Below are 16,315 nucleotides of genomic sequence, written 5' to 3' on the forward strand. Positions count from 1 at the left end.
CTGCTGATAAACAAAAATTCAAAGATTAATCTTAGATCTAATACAGTCTTTCCATTTAATATAAAACTCTTTAAAAAAACATATATATATATATATATATACTTATTATTTGAATCTTTTGGCTAACCTCAATGCAATTCGCAATGTCTTAATTATTATACATGGGGTAGTGCCTTGGCACAGGTACCCAGGTCTTCAGAAACACCGTTCTACTGGAAGCAGCAGGAAGCGCAGCCGTGGGCTGGCTGGTGGGCGTGGCTATGCTCGGTTGAACAGGTTCATTTTGTGCAGAGTCTCTGATTGGTTGCGGCGTCTTAGCACGGATCACCGTCGGCGAATCAGAAGTCATCTGGTTGCTTTTGTCGGCGTTGAGTTTCCAAGAAGCTGGAGTTCTCCCTTTGAAGCGGTGATGCCTGGGTATCTTCGAAATTTTAGTCAAACCGTGGTCAGATTCATTATCTTGACTGTCAGCGTCTAGGGAAATTTCCTGTTTATTGTCATCTCCAAACGAATACCGATTTGCCACTGGTACACTGTAGTCATGAATAGGACTGAGAGGTCTTTTTGACTTGTGCGAAGTTCATCATGGTTTTCCATCAAGGTGCTGGTGACAGATTTCCAGGTGAGGTGGGTTGTTAGCAGTCGTTGCGGCGTTAGAGCTGGGGCTAGCAGTCTTTGCAGCGTTACAGCTGAGGACAGCAGTAAGATTTTTATGAATACAAAACCCGAAAGCCTTCTAGCATGGTGAAGTCTCTGGCTTCTTGCTCGGAGAGCTGAATCTTCGAATCTCGCTTAGCTTCAAGCACAGAGATGAGTAATCAATTACATCTAAAAGTCGTTCCATCGTCACGCAAATCGTAAGTCGAAATCCGTAGAAGGGGTCAAACTCAAAATAAGCTAAAACAAAAATGCAAAAGTTCCGTGAGGCCCTTTTACAGCCAACAACCGTAAGGTCGTACGGCCAAAACCTGCTTTGAGCTGAATGCAAAAACAGAAAATGCTACGCAGTATCAACAGAGTTACAACACGAGCGAGCGGACTAAGCACCTTCACGCTTCGTATCACAAGCTGAACTCTTTATCCAGCCAATTACAGATGTAGTTCCTATTACTGATAGTGTTCCCTTTTTTGAACATTTATTGTGAATACTGTATTGCTGCAAAGAAGCACTTTGCGTTTAATTTGTACATATTTTTTTTTCCTCTTGTGTCGTTTTTTTTGCTTTCCTGCCTTAACCCGTCACTTTAGACCCTACATTCTTATACGAAAAATGCATGTTTTAGTACGCTCCACCACTCCTTCAAGTTTGGCCCATGATCTGTGAAACACTCTGTATAATTCTCTAATTTTTAATATTATAAATACTACTTATGTCATGAAAAAAACCTTAACTTGAATGAACAATGACGAAAAAAATATTTAAATTCTGCATTGTTATTTTTAAAACTCGCACCTCATATTTGACTAAAAATCAAATCTTGTCATTAAATATTTAGTGGAACAGATAATAAAATGAAGTTAAATAGATAAAATATATGACTTGTACTATATTCACACTTATATTCTGCTTGAAAAATCACGTCAATTCCTACAGAGGATGCAAAATACACCAGAAGAGATTCCAAAAACTAACACTGAAGGAATTAAAACTGCACCTTCTCCTCCTACAAAGAAGATTTCCCCACTACGTTCAATCTATCTAATTCAGAAATTCCTAAGTTATCTAAAGCAAATTATAGCACTGCCCTTAAAAATACCTTAAAACCAGAAGAAAAATCTCAGAAATTCTATCAAGAATCTCTGATAGAATTTTCTTTCTCAGAAAATCTTTCAAGAACCGAAGATATTTCAGAAATAGCCCATCAGATAAAAAAACACCCATAGCTCCACGAAAAAAGTGCTTTCAGCATTCCGTACAGTTGAATTGAGGCTAAAATTCGCAGATGAAGATTAAATTGTAATTTCACTCTAGATCAGGGGTTCTCAACCGGTGGTACGCAAGAGAAAAACTGGTGGTACGCAAAAAGAAGCAGAGTATTTTTAGTCCAAAGGGGCTATGTCCCTGAAGGGTTTTCGTTTTGTGATTTTGCGTTGAATCGCTATTAATGTCCGTTTTACTTTTCAAACTGTTGCCACCAAATGTTAGAGTCCTGCATTGCATTTGTAGAAATTAAATAATGAAAAATCTGCATAAATGTATTTATATTTCTCGCAGTGTGAAAAAACAACGGTACATAGAGCCATCGAATTTTGAATAACGTAATCCTTCACCGAATATGGGTATCTTGACGCCCTAATTCGGAATTTGTCTTATTATCGATTTCATATTTTGTAATACTTTAACGAATTTTTGATTAGCACACTCAAAGATTTCAAAGCAACCAACGGCAACACTTTACGGTAAAAAATTTTTTTATCTCCAGCTCGCGAGACTGGAAATTTTAAAGATACATTCTTTTACACATTTTATGATACTGCTGTTGAATTGAATTTTACGGTTTAAGTGTGAAAAACATGATATTTAATAAATAAAGGTGACACACACACACACACACAAAAATAAATAAATAAATAAATAAATAAATAAACCTAAAAAAAATCTGAAATGTTTCAGATTTTAAATTATGTCCAAAGGGGCGTTTTTTAACATTTTGTGTGTTACCTTTCTTTATTAAATATCATGTTCCTCGCACTTAAACCATAAGATCCAGTGCAACAGCAATATCGCAAAATAGTTTTAAAACGAGCATATCTTTAGAATTTCCGATACAGAGACTCACGCGCTGAAGATAAAAATGTTTTTCTGCACAACGTTGCCATTGCTCGCTTTGAAATCCTTGAGTTTGTTAATCAAAAATTCGTCAAAGTTTTAAAAAATAGGAAATCGATCATAAAACAAATTTCAAATTTCAAATTTGGTCTTCCACATGCTCATATTCGTTGGAGGATTACGTTATTCAAAATTCGATGACTCTATGTACCGTTGTTTTATCACAATACGAGAAATATACATACATTTATGCAGATTTTTCATTATTTAATTTCTTCAAATATAATGCAGGACTCTAACATTTTGTGGCAACAGTTTGAAAAGTGAACCGACATTTATGAGTCCGACGCAAAATTCCAAAACGAAACTAATAGTCCTTCGGGATTCAAATCCCTTTGGACTATAAAAAAAAGAAAAAAAAAAAAAAGTATTGGACGTAATATAAAAATTCAAAGTGGTTTTTTTTTTTTTTTTAAATTTTTATATATTACTATTCAGAAATCGAAAAACAATCAGTGTAAAATGTAGGGGTGGTACTACCGGTTTTCAGTTTTTGTTTAGATGGTACGCGTTAGTGAAGAGGTTGAGAACCTGCTGCTCTAGGATTATGCCATGCTCCCTCTTCCAAGGCCAACTTATAGTCAAGGCCTGCCAATGTGAAAATATTCTTTTGTGTTTTCGGTGGCCTCTGTGAAATTTCTACTGACCGCAAGAGGGCGCTACTATTCCGCTACGCTTTGCGACGTTAACAATGAGCAGAATGGTACCCCAGACAAATAATTGTCTTGTTATATGCAAAATTTAAAAACGATTAATCTGTAGTAGTCAGAAATTATACATTTTTTTAAATAAAATATTTTTATTTAGAGAGAAAGCATGAAATTTCAAGTTAGCCGTTTTTTTTTTCGTATATAACCTCAGCTACTTGATTCTGATTTCAATTCCTGCTTGTATCTAGATATACGCTATTTTTAATTGTGCTTATTTGAGTTACCTATTCTAATTTAAGGGTAAGTTAGAGCACATGTTTTACTTTTAAATTATTTAAAGAGTTTTAGTACTCAGTTAGCAGGTAGCTTCAGAACATAAACTATTTCAGCGCAAAATTTTCATCATATTAATATGTTGTCCTGCGCAACAAACTAATTTGGAGCCACTATTAAATATGTAATTAAGAAATTAATAAATGATAATCTAAAATTTGTTAATACATAAGAGAAAAGTATTTCTAAAAGAGATTTGGTTTTAGGTATTGAAGATTCTTTTTCTGTTTTTAATTAATATAAAATACTTTTTTTAGGAAATATTAAAAAAGTAAAATTTTAAATAATGCAGATTTAGAGCTCTGAAGGGTAAACACAGCACTACAGATATTCAAAATACTGCCAACTACAGCATATAATAATGACATACATGAAATTATTTACCATGGATCTTATATAAAACTTTAACCCGGTAGTGATGAACACCAACTATTTCAATATTACTTACAGCTTATAATAATAACATGTATGACATTATTCACAATGAATCATATACCCCCCTAGCTCTAGTGTAGAATTGGGCGCCCCTTCGATTAGCGATAATTTGTTTTTTAATTTTGGCGATGAAACCTCATTTCTGGTTACCACGATAGTTTTAACTTCATTTTAGCTTCCTCATTTTATTTAAATGAAAATAGATTGATGTGTACATGGACAAATTTAAGGCAGTGAGCAATGCCTAGTTTCTGCAATTCTAGGTTGTTTTTTTAAGTGAAAACAGATCGATGTGTACATGGACACAGAGTTTATGCAACTCTTTAACTTCTTATTTTGGTTTTGTGTAGCGGCCATCGTGAAACCAAAAGAGAATCGCAAAGAAACAAGGGGCTTCCGATTGTAAACTTTTACCTACTCCCTCTGTCCCAAATTTGTTGCTACATTTGAGTACTGATTATTGATACTGAAGATTTTTTCTGATTCTGTTTGCACATTTTCCAGATTTTCAGGGTGCTACGTTATCAATCAACAACAACTTTACTTTTAGCATACCCTCCTTAAATCAGTACCAAATGAGTTTCAAAAATCCAGCTTTCGCACACCCTTAAGCCACGCCCCATTTTGTAAGGGCTCATCCATCAGTAATCGCTTTAAATCTTCAGGCTAATTAAATGTAAATTCAATGATCCGCCTCGTCTATACGAGCCAGTTTGCCTCAGAAATTTTTCCATCCTTCAACTTAGACAGCCCTCGAGGCTTTGCCGTAATCACATAAACGCGATCTTTCTGAAATACGGGCGGTATAGTCCTTACAAAATCGGGCGTGGCTTAACAGCATGTGAACCCTCTGCATTTGCGTCTATAAAATTGTCCCAAAATAAGTGCTACATCTGCGGAAATTAAAAACTGAGAATGAAAATCTATTATGCAGCGTTACATTCCTTATAGCACATTGTGTAATTTTACAGATGTTGATCTGCTAAACTGCACCGAAAGTTACTTATGACACCACCTACTTGAAATGTAGCACCATTTGAGAGAAAACTTTCAACCGAAGTGTAGCAACTAGTTTGGGACGAAGGGAAAAAACAATTTTGAGACTGCTAATTTCAATATCATTAACAGCATATTTAAAAAAATAAAACCATATTCCTTAAAACAAAAAGTATTACATCTATTAATTACATATATCTATGGATTCGACATGAATCTCTATTACTTCAAGTGCAACCACAAAACACTCAACCAGGTAGAAAGAAATTTATGTACAGCATCACACTAATTAAAATGAGATATGCGCTTTAAAATTTGTGCGTATATGTGTATTAATTATTATTGTGCGTATATGTGTAAGAAAATGTATTTTAATTGTTCCATTTTTAATGTATGGAAGGAAGAATAGGATGCCAATATCGAAGATTATTTACTATAGCAAATAATCACGTCAAGATAAATGTTATATAGAAATCTTGGGAGTGTAAGGGATTATAAGAGTACTTTTAGATTATACTGAAAATATATGCACTTCTGCTAAAATCTGAAGTGAATCAGTATGAAGTGACTTTTCACTTTAAAAAGAATGTGATAAGTATACTATTTAAAAGTATAATGACGGATATTAAGAAATCTGTAGAATTTTATGGTATTTAAATATGAATTTGTTAAGTCAAATCTTTTTATATATATTTTTGCTTGAGATATGTAATTTAAACTAAAATCACGATCATATATTTCTCATGGAATGTCAAAGTTCATTTGTATTAAAAAAAGTGCATGAGCAATGAAAATAAATAGAATAATACTTTTTGATTATGTTTTTGCCATGGTCTTAGCAGTTATGCCATCATGTGTTCTGTTCAACAAGATTTATTTAGTGCAAACAATACTACGAAAAAATATTTAAAAATACCTTGTTTTACAATATTTATTTCCCTTAATGAACTTAAATATCGTTTTTCATTTTCTAATGCTTTCCTTTACGAAAAGAATTTAATGTTTACAATTATTTTCAGCATTCGTACGAATTCTGTGCATAAAATAAACATTTTCTTTAACAAAATACTTAATCGGAAAGTACATACCCGGTATTTCCGGTGTATCTACCACAGATAAAATGATCGTTTTGCTTTAGTTTACATTCAAGATCGATTGGAGGGTTCAGTTCATTGGAGGGTGACCCCCACGTGACTACCACTGTCCAATCTCTGTTTTACAGCAAGGATGAATTTGAATATTTTGTTTAGGTGAGCACCCACGTGACAGGCTCCTGCCAATCATCTCCCTCCACGCCACAAAATTTGACAAGTTTCGCCTAGTTGGTGCGGCGTAAATCGCCTTAATTAAAAACTTAAGTACCAACGCCTTAGGGCAATCTACCAACAGAGACAGTTAAAGTAGCGATTGGCTACTAATTGCCGCCTAGCCATTGACTCGATTTCGATTTTTAGTTTACATTTTTTCCATTACCAAAATCATGTAGCAGACGCGTCGGCGGATTTTCTTGTCTCCCGGGTGGCGTCACTACCAGCAACCAACGGCACGCTTTTTCCGTTCCTGGCCTAACCTTAGTATGGGCCCTAGTCTGGACACCGTCGAGATAGAAGAACGGGTCTCTTTTTGCGATCTACTCGACAGAGCCAGTACCTCCTATAAACGAAGCCACGGCACGCCGCACACTACGTCACTAAAGTCGGCCTTATGTACAGAAAGCATGGTTGCCACATGAAACCACTTATCGCTGTTATTCCTTTAAGAGGAGAGAAAATGAAAAGTAGTTTTTATTTCCTTGCATAAGGCTTACTATATCGTTTGGTTTTAAATATATATATATGTGTGTGTGTGTGCAAATATATATATTCCGATTTGATTTCATCGACTGCATTTTCTAATTTCAAATACCTAACCTTACTTTCCTTATATATTTTTATGCTTAAAATAATAACAGTATAGTAAAGAAATTAATTCAACATACTTCAGATTAGTAGTAATAAATATATACTGAATATCTGGCTGATGCTGGTTTGCTTTCTGAAGAATATATATTTTATTAAATATTTTCTTCCTTAACAAAGAGGATAACGCATAATTAAGCAAGTTTACAATTGATTAACACTAAAAATCCTTAAATTAATTTTAATCAATTTTTAACGGCATTTTCTGTTTCTCATAAATATAAATTTACACATAATTGTTTAGTCATTTTCCGCTTTTTTTTTCACTTCAGTGTGGGACTGAATTTCTTAACAGATGAGAAACCTGGAGAATGATTTGAAAAATACTATTTTTTAGCATCTATCAATATTTATTCATTGGTAGTTTTAAAATACGGTAGCAAAACATTTCATATATTTAGGCATTTTAAATTAGATCATTATTTGAGAATACATAACTGCATCTTCCCCAATAATAAAAAAAAAAGAAAAATTGTAAAAATTCAACAAACTTGACACTTGCTAGGAATTCAAAATTCTTATGTTTCATTCTTATTGTTAAATGTTTGTAACACCCCTTTTGTCTAATTATGTGCATATAATTTTTTTTTGTAACTTGTAAATTTTTGTTCCTGAAAGCATTTCATTGTAACTTATTTGAGAATTTTTTAGCAAATGATAAATATGAAGTTTATATATGTATTTACTGGAATTTTTATCAGGGTAATCAGTAGGAACTTTTAAAACATCTAAATAGATCAAATGTCCTCAATTCTTAGAATTGAAAGAATAACAAGTTTTATGTATTTTCCTATTAGAAATGAAAATAAATATAGCCTGATTGTTAAGATGTAAAGTAAGATTTAAAATTTTCAAAATAATTCAGATTTTTATTAAAGGAAAGCAACACAATTAGGATGCAAAACATATAAAAAGGATTTTATTTATTTATTTTTTTTGGCCTGAATTTTTTGTACCAGTAAATTTATAACTGGAAGTAATAGGAAATGGCATTGCATACTACAGTGGGAAAAAGGGTGGGATGACTATTTATTTATGTAACTTGATGCTACTTATTTTTTATTACAGTTAAGTCTTTTTAATATCAAAATAATTTAGTATAACTGCATGAAGCCTTACAGCTGGGAAGGATTAAAAATATTTTTTTACTCAATTTATTTTTGATAAGTTTTCCCCTGTATATGTACAACCACATCATTAGAAATTTTAATTCCAAAGTATTTAATTTTAGTTTTGACAGAATTTAGCATGTATTACAATGAAAATATTGTATAAGAATACAGTGAATTTCCTCCATAAAAATGCATGAATATCTATAAAAATGACTCATATGGAATTGTAGGTAAAAACAAATTGTATTTATTTTCTTCTTACAGTGTAAAATTAATGTAATAAACATGTCTGCTTCAATTAAAATAATATTAAAAAATTGCAAGATACTGATTTCAAAATCTAAACAATAGTAATATTAATTGGCAAAGTATTTTATCTTCAAAAATCAATATTTCTCTAGTTTACAATAAATACACCTATTTTGCACAAAATGATATTATATAAGAGACTTAACAACTTTAGCACTTTACTGTCATAATTAGTTATCTATTACAAATGCTTTTTTTTTTTGTGTGTGTGTGTGTGCATGCATTTTGAAAGAGTTGGTAAAGATTTCACAACACAAATAGAAAAAGCACTATTTTTTTATTTAACATACTATCTACATTCTGCAAAAAATATTCATTTAGATAAAATGAATTACAAATTAAGTCTGAAGATAATAAGAAACAATAGATTAGTGTCACTATCTTATTTTATAAAGTTTACTAACTTATAAACATAGTATATGTCATTTCTGCTGTATGCATAAATTATTTTTTTAATGTTTTCAATTTCTGTTGCTTATTTAAATTGTTACTTAAAAGATTATCATTCAACTTTTTGCAGTAATTATTTAGAAAAATATTCGTTGATGCTTGTATGATGTTTTTCAAAATAATTTGAGGGTCATGAAGTTTAGGACAGTCATTCAACTCTAAAAAAAAATTTTCATGAAGTAAATTTAGAGTAATTTTACACACTGTAACTCGTGGATTTGCCGAAAATAAAAATTTTTGCTCATATTCATCTGAAATAAGTTTCTTAACAACAATAAAATTGTATATAACAGCATGTAAAATATCAGGATGAGGATACATAAGACCTCTATCAAAAACCTTAATCCATGAATGAATATTTTCATCGTTTTCTAAAGCTAACTCCTTATCAATAGTAATATTGGATTTACATACATCACATTTTAACTTTTTTAGCATACTATAACAGCAATATCCAGCTATATAAGTCAAAATAGGTACATCCAATTTTATGTCGTGTATATCACTATCTTCAACTGTTATTTCATCTATGAATGTTTGTACATCAGGGTCATCAAAAGTTTGTTCTTCAGTGTCTTTAAAATTAGATACATGAAGAGGAATATTTCCAAATTTTGAAGAATTTATTAGGGTTGGTAATGTACTCTGAAGTCTTAATTTACCCTCTATTTCATAAACCTGTCTGATAGAAATATTATGGTGAGCTCCAGCCAGTTGCCTGTACTTACCAAATCTAGCCTCTAACATATCTGTGTATTTTTCCAAGTAAAAGGTATTTAAAACCCAACTCATTTATACAATACCTTGATATCTCAATTAAAGCATACGTTGTATGGTATACTGCAAAGTGAGTTTCTTTGGTTAGGCAACCAGAGGTTAAATTCAAATTTTTCCAACTATCTAGCCAATTCAAAAAGTTATTCATAAAAACATATTTTTCATCATTTTCTGCCACAGTGAAAGGTGTTTCAAATACATTATTTTTATGAACCCCTTTAAAAATAGATTTCACATTTACAATTGACCACCATGTGTTTATTATTTTAATAAAGTTTCCAGTTTCTTGGAAATTTATTATTTGTTTCTGCTGCCCAAAAGAAAATAATGCTTCAACAACATTATCATTAAAAATCTGCAATGCAAGCTTTACACTTTGTTTTTCTAAGTTAGTTGGATATAGAGCTTTTATTGTCAGACCATAAGCATACTTTAATAACTTACCAGTTTCAGATTCATGTAATTTTTTAATACAAGAAAAAGATGCAGTTTCAATATGTGAAGCATCATCAAAACTTGGGAAAAACATACTGATTATTATTTTTTTGATTTATCCAGTTATTTCTAATGCATTTTAAAATATGCACTGTATCAATAATAAAAAACATTGGCCTAGATTTGTCAACAGGGTTTTGATAAACAATACTAACTTTAGGTGGTTCGGAAAACAGAGACATAGCCTTTTTATTAATCGAATTATTGTCAGTGACAATAGCAATAATTTTAAACCCAATATTTTTTAATCCCACAACAATTTTTTTAATATAAATATACAAATTATCCGCACTAAGTGTTTTCACCGGCAAAATATGTACAACATCCTTATAAACAGATAATAGGCTGCGAATCATGAAAACATATGCACTAGATGCAGCGTTTTTGCAATTATATGCCATTCCACACAAATTACCACCTTTATAATCAAATGCTTGATTTAGATGAATTTCATCAATCATTAAAATAACAAGCAGATCTTTTTCTGATAGTTCTTGAAATTTAAATTTTATGTAGCTTAGGAACTTTTGGTTGTATTGTTCATTTATTGGATATATATTAAAATCTGAAAAAATTTTTTGAATGGTCCGTGGATGAGGCATAATAATATTTTCTGAATTTCGAATAAAATTATATGCATGTGGTGAAATTGTGTGAAGTAAAGTGGAAAATATTAGAAAGTCTGCAGAATACCTATATTGTTGTTTTTCTGAATTCAAGTTTGATAGTTGCTCAACGAGAAATTTTATTTCATTGTTTTTATGTGGAATTTTCTCTTTTAAAATTGTCATTAATTCATTTACAATTTGTAAATAATTTTGAATACTGTCTTCAGATGAATCATTTGAGGCAAATAGGTCTAATTTCTCTAAAATACTTAAAAGATCTTTAAGGTTGTTAATTTTTGATGGGATTACATATTGCTTCAGTGATTTAATAGGTATATTTCTAATTGCTACAGATATATTCAAATTACAATCAATCAATAATGATTTTAGAATTCTTGGATGATTGTCATTAGAAATATTAAGAATCATAGTATGTATAGGCCTGTGTATAACTATCCAGTTATCTGGTAAATTCACAGTATTAAAACAAATTTTTAGTTCATCTAAATTATAAAACATTTGTTTTCGTTCATACTCTTCCTTTTCAGCTAAGCTACAGGCTAAGGCTTTTTCGAGTGCATCTTGTTCTCTTTTGAGTCTTTTATGCTCTGGTGATTCCCTTGATGAAACACTGGAACTAAGATGACTCGGACCATCAGGAAACAGACTTGGAATTGCACCATTCTTTAAACGAGGATATGACAATGGTATAATGATCTTCTTTCCAGTTTTCTCATCAAAGAATTCAGTTTGCCTCAGAACATCCTCTTGCTTGAAGTGAAGTTCACACACCTTTTAATATGAAAAAGAACAAATAAATAAACATGTATCAAAAGGTTAAACAATTATAAAATCGTAAGCATTCGCCATCCTTTAAATACATGCACAGTCTAATAAGGGTTTTATTGTATTTTTATTTAATCATGGCAAAGCACTCAAGAGCTATCTGCTTAAGGGAAGGGTTACCGTTGTGGAAAACGTTCATCATTTAATTTCTTTAAAAATAATACAGGGCGATAATGTTTGGATGGTAACAATTTGAAGAGATATAGCCATTTAAAGTGCACAACGCAAAAAAGTGATGCAGCCATTTAGAGTGAATAATGCAAAATCTTAAAACAAAACTATTAACTCTTTTGGGCTAAAAAGAGCCATGGATGCTGTCATAAAGTTTTGAAAAGTGCAAATAATTAGCACATGTTTGTTGTCATATGTCAAATGCATATAACATAAGTAATATTTAATTGATACATCCTCAGGTAACATACAATTGCTCATGTATATATAATTGCTACATCCTAAATATTTCTTTCTTCAGTTATTTGAAAACAACACTTGGTTATGGAATTATATTCAAAATGGTGATAATACAGTTATAAAAAGAATAAGATTAACCATCAGTTGATGGATAAGAATAAGATTAACCACATTCATTCGTACCATTCAAATATAAAGTTACTGGCTCTTTTTCTAAACATTTTTACAAATGATATGTTCACAACCAGAAGTACAAATTTACTTGTGTGCCTATGAATGTTTATATTTAAGAGCATAAAACATCATTAGTCATTAAAAAAATTCATTTTTCTTGAATTATTAAAACATGTATAAGTGCTAAAATATGATACACAAAGAAAAAAACAAGAATTTGTATATTTAACAGTTTATTTGCAGTAATTAAATATTTTAGGCTATTCTTATGTAATTTTGGAGTGAAATATTCACATTCATCAATCGTGTTTGACATTATATTACTGTGGAAGGCTCACTAGATTGCTTATTTTCCATATAATTTTCTTAACTTTTTTCAAAAATTTTAAAAGTTAAATAACTTATTAATACAATGAAACATTTTCATATTCCACTGCAACAAGTATAAATAAACAAAACCCCTTATATAAGTGTTTTTAGATAAGAAATTAATGTAAATTTCAAGCCCACAAGAACTTACTGCCAGTAGCAAGTGAACCACTGTAACAAGGTAGGTGTTATTGGCATAAGAAACTCGTACTTTTATAGATGTGTGTGTGCATGAAACAATTTAATAGGCTAATTAGGATTTATGCTAACATGTAATGAAAACTAGTAAGCTTACAATCTTAGGCAATATTATTTGAACAAGACAGTTTAATTTAAACACCTTGTAACTTATTCCAGAAATTAAAATAATTACTGTCAAAACTAGTCCATTTCTACGATTGTTTTCTTTTACATATATTTCATAATTTTTTTAAGGATTTTAGAATTAATAAAGTTTAGAACATTGCATAATTAGCATTAATTTCCTGTTCACATGAGTTACGAGCAAAATGCATTCTCAAATGCTCCTAGCATATAATAAAGGGGCATTGCATACATTCAGTTTTAAAAAGAAAAAAAAATAAATAAATAAATAAAATAGGTGGAACGAGACTTATCTAAATCAAAAGAAATAGTATACCCAAACAGTTAAATACTTATATCTAAAACAACTTTAAATTAACGGCTTTAAAATTACGACTTGAAGCATTTTATATTTATCTACTTAAAGTTATAATATGAACTTTATAAGGTTGGTGGATTTTCTATTGACTAGTTATTGAGAAAAGGGTCCATTTTATAATCACTTTAAAATTCAGTATAAGCTCTGTATAACATAAATTCCTGAAAGATTAATCAATCCCAAATCAATGTGCGTGTTATAAAGATCCCGACGCCGAAAATATAAATTACTGAAAGAATTCATTAATAATACTCATTCATAATGGGATAAGAGAAATTTCTGCCTAGTAAATAAATATATAACTATGCTTGTATAGAAAGTAATTAAAACTTCGTTTTATTTTCTATGGTTGAATGCAATGGAACTTTAGTAAATTATTTCCCTTGCATTGAGAATTTTTTGTTTTCGCATTTTCAAGTCATGTTTCTTTCAATGACATTAATCTTTCAGGAATTTTCTAATTTAAAAATGAAATGCATGCTTACCTTTGAATGTTTCGTAGGCTTGAATCCATCTTTTCGTTTGCAGTTCCAAATCCATTGTTTTCTCAGTTGTTCTTCCGTAGGAAAACTAAATACAGCCACCTTCGGGCCATTCTTATAATTTCCTTTGCATGTTGCAACACAGCATTTATGTGGCATAATAAAAAATAAATAAAGTAATTTAAATTAAAAATGTTCTATTAGAGCACACTACACTTTGAAACAACAGTCAGTTCACTACGCTACGACACCGAAGTATATTCTTTCTTTCTTTGCCACGAGGAAGATGGTAGGAATGACGACTTAGATGACGTCAGACCGTTCAAGCAACCCTAGAGGCTTGGCTTCGTATATAGGAGGTACTGACAGAGCGCGAGTCTGGTGTCATCGTCTCGATCATTACAGAGATCGACGCGTCGGAAATTTTTCCGTCAGCTGGACAACTGCCGTTTAAGTTTCTAACTGTCGTTTTAGAGCTAAACTGAGGACGGCGGAGGTCACGGATTGTTTTTGAAAGTGTACGTAATAGATATTTTAATTTCTTAAGATTTGTGAAAAACTCGAGTATTTCGCTATAGAAATAACGCATTTGATGCTGACGATTCTACATTATTTATTTATTCTACATTACCAATGCCTTAATTAAATTTTAGTGAAAATAATATATTTGGTATTTTTCTATTTCACATATAAAGAAGGGGTGTATACTTTTAATTTAAAATTGTAATTTTTAAACTAATGTATATATCAATGTACTTAATTTCATGTTTTGATGAGTAATTTATAAATTTTGAAATTTTATGTTTTAAATTATAATGTATTTCCTTCTACTTTTATTTGAATTTGTAGTGTATAAAAATGTAATACATTAGACATGCATTAAAGAATATTCAGTATATAATTCAAACTATGCACATCCTAAATTCAACATTTGCATTAAATTGCTTTGAGTTCAAAAATTTATTTAAGTAGTTTTAACTGTATCGATATCGTCAATTTCCAATAGTTTCTAGAATTTCCTGTATAAAACAAGTTAAATTCCTGTATAATTTTCGGTTAAATTTTTGTCAATATTATAATGCAAGATTTATAATTAGTTATCAGATTTTTTAATGTGGTCTACTTTTAGATATTACATCAGTTTTGTGTATATTTATTCAGATCTAAAAAATGCTTAGTTTTGGTTTTATGTAATTACGGCAAAGCCTCGAGGGCTATCTGCCTAAAGTGAGGGTTGCCTTCGTGGAGAACATTCTAAGGAAAACTAGCTCATATACACGTAACACATGGGGAAAACCACGAAAACGTCCATGCAACCAGCCCGTTCGCGGAATTCCAACCTTCGACCGAACTTCTAGTGTTTAGCGATTTTACCGGCCGCTGGTGAGATCGATTTAAAAAAAGGGTATAAATATACTGCAATTCCTTTCACTGCATCTGTTAATATATTTATACAGTTATATATATATATATATATATTTATATTTAAAACAGATTTTCTGTGCCTTAAACTTCTATGCTTCTGGAAGTTATCAATGATATATCTATCTACACGCATGCGTCCAGCCCGTTCGCGGGATTCGAACCTCGGACCGCATTACCAGTGTTCGGAGATTTTACCGTTCGGCCATTAGTGGGATCGACTTAAAAAGGGCATAAATAGGAATATGTACTGCAATTTCCTTTCACTGCATATATTAATATATTTATAATACATTTATATATTCATATAGTTATTTATTTAAAACAGGTTTTGTATGCCTTAATTTTTTATGCTTTTGGAAATTACGAGAAATATGTTGGTAATGACAGATATATTGGTTATCAGAGATATGTTGGCAATGCAACAAACCCGTTTGCTGTATTCGGACCTCAGCCGAACTACCAGTGTTCAGCGATTTTACCACAGGGTCACTGGTGGGATCGATTTAAAAAGTGTATTAATAGGAATATGTATTGCAATTTCCTTTCACTTCATATGTTAATATATATGTGTGTGTGTGTGTGTGTGCGAGATAATATGTTTTATGATTTAACCTATAGTTATTTAATTTTTTTTTTCTTCCTATTACTTTTGTTAAATGTTTGTTATATTTTTACTCACTGCTTATTGGTATCTACGATACGTAGTATATTTGTACCTACGTGATAGGTATAATTCCTGAATAAATAAAATTATTGATATAATCATGGGTTGCTAAAAATTAAAATTTTTTTTGATTCAAATTCATTAGGAAAATTAAACACGCGTACGCGGTGCTATATTTCAATGATTTGACTTACGACGTTGTTGCATTAACCTTTTCAGACAAAATAATGTATTTTAATCATAAAATTCCTGTTAACAAATAGTTTACAAACATGTAACCTTTTAGAAAATTTCCATTTTGTAAAAGAT

At 30.9% G+C, this 16,315-nt stretch overlaps 1 protein-coding gene across 1 annotated transcript; it reads right to left on the reverse strand.

The window, feature by feature from the left end:
- Window positions 1–10,348: 10,348 nt before the first annotated feature.
- LOC146994434 (uncharacterized) lies at window positions 10,349–14,170 on the reverse strand. Its single transcript, XM_085827328.1, has 2 exons — window positions 13,921–14,170; window positions 10,349–11,745 (listed from the first exon to the last, which is right to left on the reverse strand). The coding sequence occupies exons 1-2, from the start codon at window positions 14,074–14,076 to the stop codon at window positions 10,360–10,362; spliced, it is 1,542 nt and encodes a 513-aa protein (XP_085683454.1). The 5' UTR covers window positions 14,077–14,170; the 3' UTR covers window positions 10,349–10,359.
- Between the last annotated feature and the right edge of the window lie 2,145 nt (window positions 14,171–16,315).

The sequence above is a fragment of the Stegodyphus dumicola genome, chromosome 11 (genome assembly GCF_044657685.1).
Source record: "Stegodyphus dumicola isolate Sdum_Otavi_A_Nest chromosome 11, ASM4465768v1".
Classification (NCBI taxonomy): domain Eukaryota; kingdom Metazoa; phylum Arthropoda; class Arachnida; order Araneae; family Eresidae; genus Stegodyphus; species Stegodyphus dumicola.